Genomic DNA, 13,176 nt, shown 5'->3' with positions numbered 1-13,176 from the left:
TTTTTGCCATTACTTATGTGTAAACCGCTTTGAGTCCCCCATGGGGTGAGAAAAACGGTATACAAATACTGTAAATAAATAACTAAATAAATTATGAATACAGACCAGAACAGGAGAGATTTCAAGTGCAGATTCATGGGTTTCGCTTTATTAAAGCTCAGTTCTAGTAGCAAAATAACTATGTCATGTCAGCAAGAACTCTCTTTTTATTTATTCTAGTGATATTACTTTTTAAAGTCACAATCTTCTTCCAAGAAGCTTAGGAGAGCGTAATTTCTCCCCACCTTGATTTTGCCATGAAGCTAACATTACAGTTGTCCCCTTATATCTTTGGGTTCTGCATTCTAATCCAACAACCCATGTTTGAAACTATCCCTGCCCTCCAGTCAGTCCCCAAAGCAAACCTTCATTTTGCCATTGGATATAAAGGACTCCATTTTACTTCACAATTGTATATAATGAGACTTGAGCATCCTCTGATTTTGATATTAGCATGGGTGAAGGGGATGAGGTCCTGGAACTAATGTACAGAACATACCAAGGGATCACTGTATAATGATCCTATGAGCCCTGAATCATAGAATCATTGAGTTGGAAGAGACTTCGCAGGCCATCCAGTCCAACCCCCTGCCAAGAAACAGGAAAATCACATTCAAAGTACCTCTGACAGATGGGCATCCAGCTTCTTTTTAAAAGCCTCCAAAGAAAGAGCATCCACCACACTCCAGGGCAGAGAGTTCCACTGCTGAACAGCTCTCACAGTTAGGAAATTCTTCCTAATTGTTTGAAGCCATTGCTCCGCATCCTAGTCTCCAGGGCAGCAAGTAACAGGCTTGCTCCCTCCTCCCTATGACTTCCCCTCACATATTTATACATGGCCATCATATCTCCTCTCAGCCTTCTCTTCTTCAAGATAAACATGCCCAGCTCTTTAAGTTGCAACTGATAATCAACTGCTCTGTTAAGCTCTTGAAAACTCAAAGCCAAAATTTCCTTGACTGGTTGTATCCACCTATGGGACAGTTTCTAGCTTTTCCTACTACTTTCTATTTTCCTCAGCTTTATTCCAAGGAGTCAGATAATTGCATGAAATGTCCTAAGTACAACTGATTCGGTTTAGCCATTTTCATTTCTAATGAACATTCAGCCTTGATTTGCTATAAAACAAATTCATTTAGAGTATTTTAGCAGTCCATGGTATTAGTAGAACTCTTCATTTGCTCCATGATTGTAATGAGTTGATCTTCCCATGAAATTTACATTTGGGAATCTTGTCTAGCTCCTTCATAGCTAGAATTTCCAGGTCTTAGTCATCTTCTGATTTCTTGACTGCAGTCTCCATTTTAGTTAATGACTTTGCTAAGGTATAGGAAATCCTTAACCATTTCAATGTCTTTACTGTCCACTTAAAAGTTATGGAAATCTTCTGCATTCATTATTTTTGTCTTCTTGCTGTTTAACTGTAACTCTGTTTTTTTGCACTTTCACAAATCAGAGAACATCAAAATGTTTCTCTTTTTGGCATATAGCTTTCAGGATTCCGAGGCCCCCCTTTTCAATATGTACCTACCAAAAATTGCCCATTCCCTTGGGAGGTTAGTCTGAGACATTATTGTGATCCCCAGGCTACATAGTGACCTTCTTGGCTTAGGTAATGTAAGTTATTACAAAAAGTGTCATAAAGAATATTTCACTATTCAACAACTCACCGAAATAAGGAAGAAGACCATGCAGCTGAGAGAAAAACCACTTGCATAACCAAGGTAACCTGGCAAAAGAGAAAACAGGAAGTTTCAGAAAAGTCCCTGGATAGTGTTTATCTCTCTACCTTTTAGGTGTGAAGTGATCCTATGAGCCCTGAATCTCAGATTTTGAACACAATCCAAAGGCAGAACCTAAGGTAGTGGTTTCCAAATGTCGGTCTTCCAGATGTTTTAGAATTCAGCTCCCACAATGTCTGACTGTTGGCCAAGTCAGCTGGGAGTTGAAATCCAAAAAACCTGGAGGATCAAAGTTTAGAAATCACTGATCCAAGATACTGCCATGGAGTAAAGGTATTTGTCATTAATTCTTTCTATCCACTGCTGAATTTCTTGATATGTACCAACTTCAGTGGAGTAATGGTGCTTTTGGAACAGTTTTTCAGGTACACTTTCCTGAATATAGTGGAGAATATTTTGATCATGAAGAGCTGTGGTTTTAGTCTTCTCCCTTTACAGAGGAACCAACTGTGGAACCAATTGATGGTTCCACAGCCCTAAACAAAGTTCTTCCATCAATTGCCCTAGAAACACATGGGACTGGAGAAAGACATTGCAGTATTTATGAAAAAAACAGATGTTTTTCATGTTTTAGCAAAATTAAAAACAGAAAACACCCTTCCAAGTAGTCTGTTTGGATCTTTCCCAGTTGACCAAACTCAGTCATTTATCACTTTCAAATAGCAGGTGAGATAAGATCATAAAGTTATGCTTAGATTCCCCACCCATTGCCTAGGAAGACATACCAAGTTGTTTCATGAGAGCCAAAGGGAGGATGATGGAGATGGAAACCATGATCACCAGGTAATTGCCGTTCATGTACCAGTCCCTAAAATGACACAGGCCAACGTTAGATTATCTGCAGGATTTTGAAGGAGGTTATATATAAACAGAGTTTGGTTAGAAAATGTAACACTGAATGAGGCATCAATACAGCCCTGCATGGCTCAGGTCCAAGCTATCTGAAGAAATGTACTTTCCCATATCAGCCTGCCCAGCCCCAACATCTTCAGGGGAGGCACTTCTTCTCTCTCTGTCCTGCCACCTTCACAGGCATGTTTAATGTGAACATGGAAGGGGGCTTTCTATGTGGCTGCCCCAAGATTTGGACCTGTCCATAATAAAGCTAGGACGGCTCCTTCTTTGCTGTCTCTTTGGTGACTGGTGAAGACCTTTGTGCTCCATCAAGTCTTTGGGAAATGATTGCTAACAACAAAAAGGTATTTTTTTGAGGCTGTGCTGTTTTAAAAAAATCTGTTTTAAAGTAACATTCTGACTGGATTTAATTGTGTTGTTACTTTAATGCTGTTTTACCCTTGTATGTAAACAAGATAACTCCCAGGGAGGCCCTGCTCTTGGTCCCACCTTCTTTACAGACATGGTTGTCGGGGATGAGAGACAGGACATTCTCAGTGGTGGCCCCTCAGCTGTGGAGCTCCCACCGTAGAGATATTAGATAATCCCCCTCTCTCCTGACCCTCTACAGGAAAGCAAAAACCTGGCTTTTTGAACAAGCCTTTGGGAATGCAGTACAAGAATTAAATCCAGATTCATATGGAACTGAATTATGGAATGGCTCAGACGATGTTTTTTGGACAACATGATAAACAGTGAAGAAATTGGTTTTTATATGTTTTAAAATGGTTTTATTGTATGATTTGATAAATCTATTTCAATCTTTAAATTTTATACTGTATATAGTTATGGCATTGAATGGCTGCTGGGTTGTAAGCTGCCTTGAGTCACCTTCAGGTTCAAGAAAGGCAGGATAGAAATATCGTAAATAAATAAATAAATAAATAAATATGTTTAAAACTATACATTAAACCATAAGCACCTAGGTTTCTCCAAAGTAGAAAAAACTGCCCCTGAACCTGGACTGTAGCACCAAGTGGAAATGAGGATTCAGACTTCTGTGCTTTTTCAGAATGTTGCCTAATAGTTTGAGGATCTGAGGAAAAGTCTACGAGTTTCCACCTGAACATTTATCAATTGCATAATATAGTTCATCAATGAAAACTATTCTGATTGAATAGTAATGTGCCTTTCTTTGTTGCACTTTGTGGAAATCTCCCTTAAGCTGCATCTTAACCTACACAAACATCAGAACCAGCCTATGTTGAATATCCTAAGTGCTCTTTCTAATATAGAAAATGAAATTGATGATTCAGTGGATGATTAGCTACTTAAAATGGATTCAATTGACAGAGATGGATAAACCCTCATGTATATTGAAAGACAAACTTATACAGAACTTTCAGAACAATTGGACACCATTTTTATTGTATTTGAAAAAAATAAAACAAAGTATTGGCTCTTAACAGGCTTTGATAATTAAAATAAATGCTTTTATATTTCTACTTGAGTTTGGAAAGTTAAATGGAAAATGTCCAACAAAACCAAGTTTATAGTTAAGTATGTTTTCTAATCTTTATTTAGGTATCCTGGAGTGACAGCAGGGAGTCAGTTAAATAGAATGTTTAAAAAGGATAAAGTGCAGTCACAAGAATTGTAAATTTATGCATTACATATATTTATCTAATTATTAGCATCAATACTCAATTGAGAATTGTAAATAATATGATTAAAAGCTTCAACAAAAATAAAATGGAATGAGAAATTGTATTATCTTCCCTACAGTGTAGAATCCAGAAAATGCAATAATAAAGGATATAATGGAAATGTGTTGGTAGCAAACAGAAAGGTCTCAAAAACTAAAACTGACTCCAAGTAGTATTTCAAATGGTCAGTACAGGTTGTGTATCCCTTATCCAAAATCAATAGGACTAAAAGTGTTTTCAATTTTGGATTTTTTTAAAATTTAGAAATATTTGCTATAATATATAATGAATTATGTTGGAGATGGAAATAATGTCTAAGCATAAAATTCATAAAAGAATTTTGTGAATTAAGCAGAGTTTCTTTACACTAAACCATCAGAAAGCAACGATGTCATTATCTTAGCCACCTATGTGGACAATTTTGGATTCTGGTGTATTTTGGATTTCATAATTCTGGATAAGAGATGCTCAACCTGTATATGGGGCTTGAGGATAAGGAGTGGCTAAGGAAAGAAAAGTAATTCAGTGTCTTCAAGTTAAACATGTTTTCAAAGCTATTATTTCTTATTCCCTTCCTTGCTGCAGAAATACCATTTCCTGGGAACTTTCACTCCCCTGGTTTCTGTATCACGTTTTTCCTCCCAATTCCAAATTATATGGAAACTTGACATTTTGCAAACAAGCTCAATATTCTAAAGCTGATTGCATTATTCCATTAGATGCCACTATTGTTCAGCATCTAATTTATTACATAATTTCACTTTTCTAGATATTGTAACTGTATACATCACGTCACATAAAAATAATGTTCTGATGATGGACCCTGTTAGTTTCTTGAGCAATTACAATTAGCTTGATCTACATTCTAGATAGTATTTGTTCTCTTTGTGACCTTGAACATAGGCTTTAAGTAAGGATCTATCTGCAAACTAACTCTTGAACACTACTAACATCCGGGGAGGCCCTTCTCTCGGTCCCGCCTGCCTCACAGGCACGCCTGGCGGGGACGAGGGAGCGGGCCTTCTCGGTGGTGGCCCCCCGGCTGTGGAACTCCCTCCCTGTTGAAATCAGACAGGCGCCTTCCCTCATGGCCTTCCGCAAGGGCCTGAAAACCTGGCTCTTTGAAAAGGCCTTCAACTAGGGATATGTTTTTGGAATGACCACTGGAATGGACTATGACTATGAGACTGGCTGTGACCTAAACTAGACGAAGCAGATTTTTATATGTTGTGTATTGTCTTATGCTACTGTAAATTGTTGTCTTTTTGTGTTATGTACACCGCCACGAGTCGCTTCCGGGCTGAGAGTGGCGGTTAACAAGTGTAAATAATAAATAAATAATAAATAAATAAATAATTTTCCTATTAGCAACCATGTTTCAAATTCCAGTATGAGCCCTGCTTAAGACAGAGCTGAGAAAATTATGTTTAGAGGATGACAATTCCCTGTTGAATGGAGGAATTCTATGAGCTGAAGTCCAAAAAATCTAATGTTTACAAGTTCAGATGTACTGATCTGCCTCTAAATTTGGTTGCCTTAGATGTCAGCCCTTGAGTCATTGCTATAAATTCTAGCCAGTGAGGGACAATGCAGGATATACTCTGGAAGCCCCTAATGTAAAAATCTTGTTGACCTTGAGCTTTGGCCCAACGTGGGAACAAAAAGTATGTTTCTATGAGTTTTTAGAGGAAATGAAATGGCCTATTGTTTTTAGCTCCCGCACACACTTCTGGTAACTGGCTAAGCTGAGCCCTGAAGTGCCTGTGGAAAAGACAAACAATGACCTTTGCATGGACTCTCTTGAAAATCAGTGTCAAACAGCTTTGATATGCCTTGGATCTCAGTGGGGCTCAGCTTGCACTAAACTCCTTGGTTTGAAGATCAATAAAGCTGCTCACCGCAGAGACCCTCCAGGGACTTCTAGTTGTGTACAGCATGACATTCAATATGTCTTCCTTTCTGGATATAGGCTGCCTCACTAATTTCTACTCATCATGCTGGACCTTTCTGCCCCATAGCTGTTCTCCTTGTCAGTTGTCATAAAATCAGCTTCTCTTCGAGTAAGCGAGATGAGATGGTTTGCTTTGGGAACCAGGGCAGGCGAGGTTTGTATTTCTGATCTTCCTCCCTTCATTTTGACCCCTCCTTTCTTCCTTGCTCTTCTACTATATCTTCTAACTGTCCTGATTCAAGAAGGTCGGTCCCATTTAATCCTCTGTCAGCCTACGTTTTCATTTCTTTTTCAAATAACCCAGTTTCTTTCTCCATCTCCCACATTCCTCCTTCATCTCCAGCTAATTTCATTGCTGCAGATCTCAGTGGGAGGAGAGGAGGGTGCAGAATCATGCTCTTCCTAAGAGGCGCTGGTGAAAGCAAAGCGCCAAGATCTCTCATTAGCAACTTTTTCCATCTTCTTCATACTCTGCTGTTCCTTTGCCACATATAACCTGGTTTTAATCTGTGATATGGTCTATATATGACTGAGGATGATCCTTGTTCTTTTATTTTTCATTATTTCACATATCTTTTTGTGAGGTAGCCATGGAGCAAATAGTTTTAGTTAGGCAGAGAGTTATGCCCTATCTGCAGAAGAAAAGAAATTGCATTGGACTTGATTCTGTCATCCAAGATAGCATTTTCTTAGCATTTTCTTAGCATTAGCATTTTCCAGAGACTTGTTGCAAAATACTTTCACCTTCCTCAAAACATCTGCATATTTCAAGCCTTGCAAGGTGCACCCAAAAGAAAGTGCAAACTTTAAAATGCAAAAGCTAAAATTGTCAAAGATTTAGGGGGGAAAGGCAGAAACATGTTTTAGACAATGGGAACAGTGGAATAAATTAGATAAATTGTGCAATTTAGGCTCAAATGAGGGGAAATGTGTTTTTAAAAATTCATTATTTTCAGTCTGAGGAAAAAACATAAGAGTGCAACAACCTGATACAAAACAAGTCTGGGAAGACAATGAAGGTGGAATTGAGAAAGCAAACAAAATAGAGACTGGGATTTTTTACACCTCTATCCCTACAACTAAGATGCACATGCAAAAAATGTATACATTGCACAATGTTTTAAAAGGTAAAGAATTCCTTGAAAGCCAATGTGGTGTAGCAGTTTGAGTGTTGGACTAGAACTTCCTGTTCAACCATTGGAACTCAGTGAGTGGTTTTAGGAAAATCACACCCTCTCAGCTGCAGAGGTTAAGCAATGACAACCTCCCCCTCCCTAACAAATCTTGCCATGAAAACCCTTGGATTTGTTTGCCTTATGACCAACATAAATTTAAAAATTATTTTAAGGCATACAATAATTTTAAAAAATCATTGTACAATCAAAAATGGTGATTCTCAAAATGTCTTGGTTTCTGCACCACTGAGTTTTTGAACATGAAGGGGCAGAATAGAAACCACCTCAGTGTGGCACAAGCTAGGAGGTGGGATCTTCAAAGGGGGAAAGTAGGGGCTGACAGTAGACCTTTCTTGCCTATAGAGTCTTACAGTCCCTTCAGTCTGAATCTGAAAAGCTTGCCTTGCAAACCTGCGGGTCATCTATATCCCTGGGTAACATAGTATCAATGATTCTCCTATATTGCCTCTCCTGCTCACTTTGAACCAAAACTTGGAAAAGCTAATTTTTGGACTATAGCTGTAAGGCTTAAAAGAGATCATTTCAGAAGGGACATGGAGGAGTGAGTTGGATATAAGTCACTATAAAAGAGGTTTCTGTGTTTGTGTGCAAAGGGGGGGGGGGTGTCCTCAAAGTTTATGATAAACTGAAACTGGAGTTAATGTATTCTAATGAGAAAAGTCTGCTTTACAATATTTTCCAAATGCACACTATTTTCCAAAGCATTTATTTATTTATTTACCACACTTGTACCTCACCCTTCTCAACCCTGAAGAGAGGCCTTACAAAGGCAACAATTAGATGCCAAATATACATATACATATCAATAAATAAACAAATGCATTAAAACATCCACCATTGGTGGGGGACACAGGACGCTCTGGAGGAAATCAGCCACAAACATACATACACTGTCACCCACATACATATATAGATACATATATACATTCACTTAAATGCCCTCCTGTCATGTGCATTTCCAGACCCTGTAGTCATGGGATTAGGTACTGAATGCCTGATCCTTAGTACTCAAGAGTTACCATTTTAGTGAATTATTGACTCCTTCCTAGACAAAAGCTACAATAAACATGGCTGGTTGTAGAATTAGATGGAATGTCAATCACACAGAATGTGAGAAGAATCCAAGTAGTCATGTTCTCACCTTGTTTAAGGTGGACACAAAGTATTTTTAGGAGCAATACTGCAAACCCATTTTCTATTCTAGAAAATGGCCACTGCCTAATAGAAATATTAATGCATCAATAAGCAGAAAGGTTTGGTCTCTTTTTCTCAAATGCTGCATAGCAGAAGATGTGTTGTGAGCAGAAGCACGAATACAGCTGCTGCATCCAGGACAGACGCTGTGGAGGAAATGATGCATCGTGCAAGGATTGGAAGTTCACTCTGGTTTAATCCTATGCAAAGGGTTTATTCAGCACTGGCGTCAATCAAAAATAGTAGTGGCTTAATCCCTGTGACAGGCTGCCCAGCAGGAGACAAATCTCTGTGCTACGAGAGAAAGATGTGAACTAGAGCTGAGCCCTTGGGAAGGAGGGAGAAAGCTGGGGAGGTGTGGGCGGGAGAGAAACAATCAACTAGGTGGGGAAAGGTGCTTGCAAGAGATGAAAAAAGGCCTTAGCAAAGCTTAGCATAAGTATTTTGAGGGCCACAGCTCCAAGATTTTCCCATCCCTCTGGCCCTTAATAAGGGCCTATTATTGGATGTCCAGGAGACCTACAGCCCCGACCTAGAATCCATCTGAAAGTACAGATACAAATAGTCACCCCCAAACAACATAGCCTCTGCTGAGTACAGTGATGAACACAATGGTCTACTGGTGAAAAAATAATCATGCTGAGGTAAATGGGAGATGAGCCAGCCAAGAGACACTCACGTTGTTTTCTCCTCCAGGTTGAGGAAGGTCTGGATAACCAGAGGCACTTCAGATTTCACAATGTACAGGTAACTTGACATGGCTGAGGAGGGAGGGAGACATAATATCAGAAGAAAAGTTGCTTGGCAACACTGTCCCTATTGGTGTCATTGATTATTCACTCCCGGACAACAAAGGTGGTGATCATGTAGAGCTCTACATTTTGTTGGACTTCGAGTCCCATCATCATTGATTAGCACAACAAATGTTGAGGGATGATGGGAGCTACCACTGGGAGGACTACCTCATCCCCAGCCCTGCTATCTTAGGAGAATAGATAAGAGGCATTCACAGAGGATAGAAAACAGAGGCGCAGTCTCCATTTCCTTCTTACCTCCGATATTCTGTAGTGTTATAGCAACAGCAGCAGCCAATTTCCCTGGAGTTCCAAATGCCCTGTAGCCCAACTGTTCATAGGCGCGGATTCCTTACACGACATCACAATTTAACAGACAAGGACAAAAGAGAGAGAGAAAAGGAGGGAGGGAGGGAGGGAGAGGATAAGTGACTCATATTTGTACAAGACACATCGCTCTTGGGCAAAATCTCAGGCAACACAGCAAGAATGAAAGTGATTATTAGAAGGTGACTTTAAGAAATCAAGCACAGTGAATTGACAGCAGTCCGAATTCTTCACAGTCCCTAAAAGTTCAAGTAAAGAACTATTCTACTGCTAAATAATATAGGAGAAAACATTGACAGGCACTATAGGATCCATTTTTATATGTTACTAGCGATCCCCTGCCACGCGTTGCTGTGGCCCAGTCTGGTGATCTGGAAAATAAAGTAATGAGAAAGTGTTGGTTTCTAATATATGTAATTTCTTTCTGCTTGTGGGTAAACAGTATTTCTTGCTGTTTCTTTGCCAGTGTAGATGTGGAGATTGTCTGGTTTGCCTACTCCAGAACATGCAACATATCATTGTCCTTATTTATTTATTTATTTACTTTATTTGTATACCGCTCTTCTCAGCCCTTAGGCGACTTCTTTAGGGTCCACTTTCAAATCTTTGATACTGCATCTGTCATATACATATATGTATGTGTGTGAATGGCTGGATGACCCTTTGTCAGGAGGGCTTTGATTATGTTTTCTTGCCCTGGTGAAGGGAGTTGGACCGGGTGGCCTTAAGACAGCATTTCTCAACCTGGGAAGTCAAGACCGGGGGGGGGGTCACCAGGGGGGGGTCAGAAGCATCACCAAAGACCATGAGAAAACACAGTATTTTCTAACAGTCATGGGGGTTCTGTGTGGGATATTTGGCCCAATTCCATCGTTCGTGGGGCTCGGAATGCTCCTTGATTGTAGGTGAACTATAAATCCCAGTAACTACAACTCCTAAATGTCAATGTCTATTTCCCCCAAACTCCATCTATGTTAATATTTGGGCACATGGAATATTTGTGCCAAGTTTAGTCCAGATCCATCATTGTTTGAGTTCACAGTGCTCTCTAGATGTAGGTGAACTACAACTCCCAAACTCAAGGTCAATGCCCACCAAACCCTTCTAGAGTTTTATGTTGGTCAAGGGAGTCCTGTGTGCCAAGTTTAGTTCAATTCCATCATTGGTGGAGTTCAGAGTGCTGTTTGATTGTAGGTGAACTATAAATCCCAGGAACTACAACTCCCAAATGACAAAATTGTAATGTTTTGAGTGAGGGTCCCTCCTTATGTTGTGAGACGTTTTGTTGCCAAATTTGGTGTGATTTCGTTAATTGGTTCTTTTGTTTTTAAGGTACTCATTATGCACAGAGCATTTTTATATGTATAGATTATAGCAGAGTAACACTTGCGATAGAATTAGAGTGAGAACTGGAAGGGCAACAACTCTCTGATCATAAACCTCACAAATTCATAGGAGGTCAAAGATGCAAAAGGCCACAGTTTTACTTCATTTAGTTTATTCATGCCCAGCTTGTTCCTTCATGGTACTCAGGAGCATATGTGGAATCCCCAGGTAGTCTCCCATCTCAATCTGGCATCGACCTCATCAGACAGGGTGAATTTAACATTGCTGGATGCTTTACAATGGAGCCAGCACAAGGCCTTGCCGGGAGGACAACACTTTCCCCATGTGACGGAGAAAGCACCACTAAGAGGGAGCTGTGTGCATGTGACAGATTCACCCTACTGCCCTTCTCTTTTCTCCCAGATGCCAGGTGAAGCAGGACACTTCGCCTGGCCTTTATGATGAGGCCCCAAGTGAAGCCTACTCATTTCCAGCAAGATAGTTATGAGAAATGCCCTGAGATTATACCATGGGAGAAAAGTGAGACGAGTCTAAATCAATTATGGTATTTTATACAGGTTTGCAACACTTACCGACAATTCCTGAGGATTTGAGCAGCAAGTGGATGGAGTAACTGGACAACAGTGCTACAGCAGTCAAGAGAAATCTAGAAGAAAAAGAGGAAACTATCATCTGGGGAGCTTTTCAAGCTTTGATCCCAACCAACAGGACAGAGAATTTTCATAGAATCACAGAACTCTTCTAACATAGAATGGCTGTGGTCTTCAACTTCTGAGAGTTTTCTGCAGGTCCAGCAGAAACACATACCAATGTAAAACTCCCACGAGCTCCTTGACCTTGATGTAGTACTCCCACAAGCTTTAATATCAAGGGCATTCATATATTCACACAAGCTAGAACAGTCTTTCCCACCTTGGTGCCCTCCAGGAGATTAGGCTACAACTCCCATCAGGCTTTGCAATCTCTGATTAATGGAAAGATAAACAGCTCTGGAGGGGCATCCATTTATGGAATGCTGAACTAGAGGTACGGCAGTGACAATCTTCTTGTAAGAAGACACACAGACATCTGTGTCTGCACCTGGGAACCTCATGCTAAGACTAAATGTTGCATAATGCTAGTCTTGGTGGTTGTCTTTAGTGTTAGATGTAGGGAGAAATCATAGAATCATAGAGTTGGAAGAGACCTTGTGGGCCATCCAGACCAACCCCCTGTCAAAAAGCAGGACAATTGCTTTCAAAGCACCCCCAACAGAGGGCCTCCAACAGAGGAGTAGAACACTTGTCATCCAAAGAGCAAAGCTACTTCGTGAGATCTGAATGCTTATTGGACTTATGTGAGAGAGTGATTACAAAAAAAGTTTCACAATATGGTGATCACATGCTGGTTGAGTGTGCTTAGGGTTTTAGCTATAGCTCAACAACAACACACCAGGGGGGCCCAGCAAGGAGGTTGTTGAGCAACTACTAAAGGGGCATCCCTCACGTGCTTGCTTCCTGGAGTGATGGGAAGTCATGCAATGTTGGTTGTGGAATTGGCTGGAATTGGTTAATTCCTACTGTACTGTACTGGAAGCTTGTGAGAGAGGGAAGTATTTTTTTTCATGAAAACACTGGATTTTTTCATTTTTAAAGTTTTCTTTCAGTTGAACATTTTCAATTCTGAGGGCTTGGGGGGGGGGGCTGCACTCCTACATTAGAGGAAGGAATAATATCCACCCCCCTTTAAAAACAAAAACAAACGCTCTTTGCAGTATATAAGGGAAAAGGTACATTTCCACAATAGAAACACTGCCTAGATTGTACGGAGCAGATGAAAAACAAATGTGTTTTTTTTTTAAAAAAGTACATTGAGGCTCTGCCATCTGTTTATGTTGTTTACTCCTCTTCCTCGATACTATGTAAGCTCACAGGTCAGGGTGCGGAAAGCGAAAGGCAGCATGATGGACATGAAGATCCAGCACAAGGACAGCATTTAATAGGTTATGGTACCTATAATGATTTTACTATCTTGTAGGAAGAGGTCCTTGCTCACTGCTCTAATACC

The 13,176-nt window shown here is 40.1% G+C and overlaps 1 protein-coding gene across 1 annotated transcript in view; it reads right to left on the bottom strand.

Moving 5' to 3' along the window:
- Nucleotides 1-13,176, bottom strand: part of SLC38A3 (solute carrier family 38 member 3) — a 104,153-nt gene that overhangs the window by 19,447 nt on the left and 71,530 nt on the right. Inside the window, exons 5-9 of the mRNA XM_060765752.2 lie at nucleotides 11,703-11,776; nucleotides 9,715-9,807; nucleotides 9,342-9,423; nucleotides 2,507-2,589; nucleotides 1,710-1,768 (exon numbers count right to left, since the gene is read on the bottom strand). Of these exons, the coding sequence (XP_060621735.1) occupies nucleotides 1,710-1,768; nucleotides 2,507-2,589; nucleotides 9,342-9,423; nucleotides 9,715-9,807; nucleotides 11,703-11,776 (391 nt within the window). The remainder of the gene's footprint in view (nucleotides 1-1,709; nucleotides 1,769-2,506; nucleotides 2,590-9,341; nucleotides 9,424-9,714; nucleotides 9,808-11,702; nucleotides 11,777-13,176) is intronic.

Source organism: Anolis sagrei, chromosome 2 (genome assembly GCF_037176765.1).
Source record: "Anolis sagrei isolate rAnoSag1 chromosome 2, rAnoSag1.mat, whole genome shotgun sequence".
Lineage (NCBI taxonomy): Eukaryota > Metazoa > Chordata > Lepidosauria > Squamata > Dactyloidae > Anolis > Anolis sagrei.
This window is presented reverse-complemented; position numbering and strand designations above follow the sequence as displayed.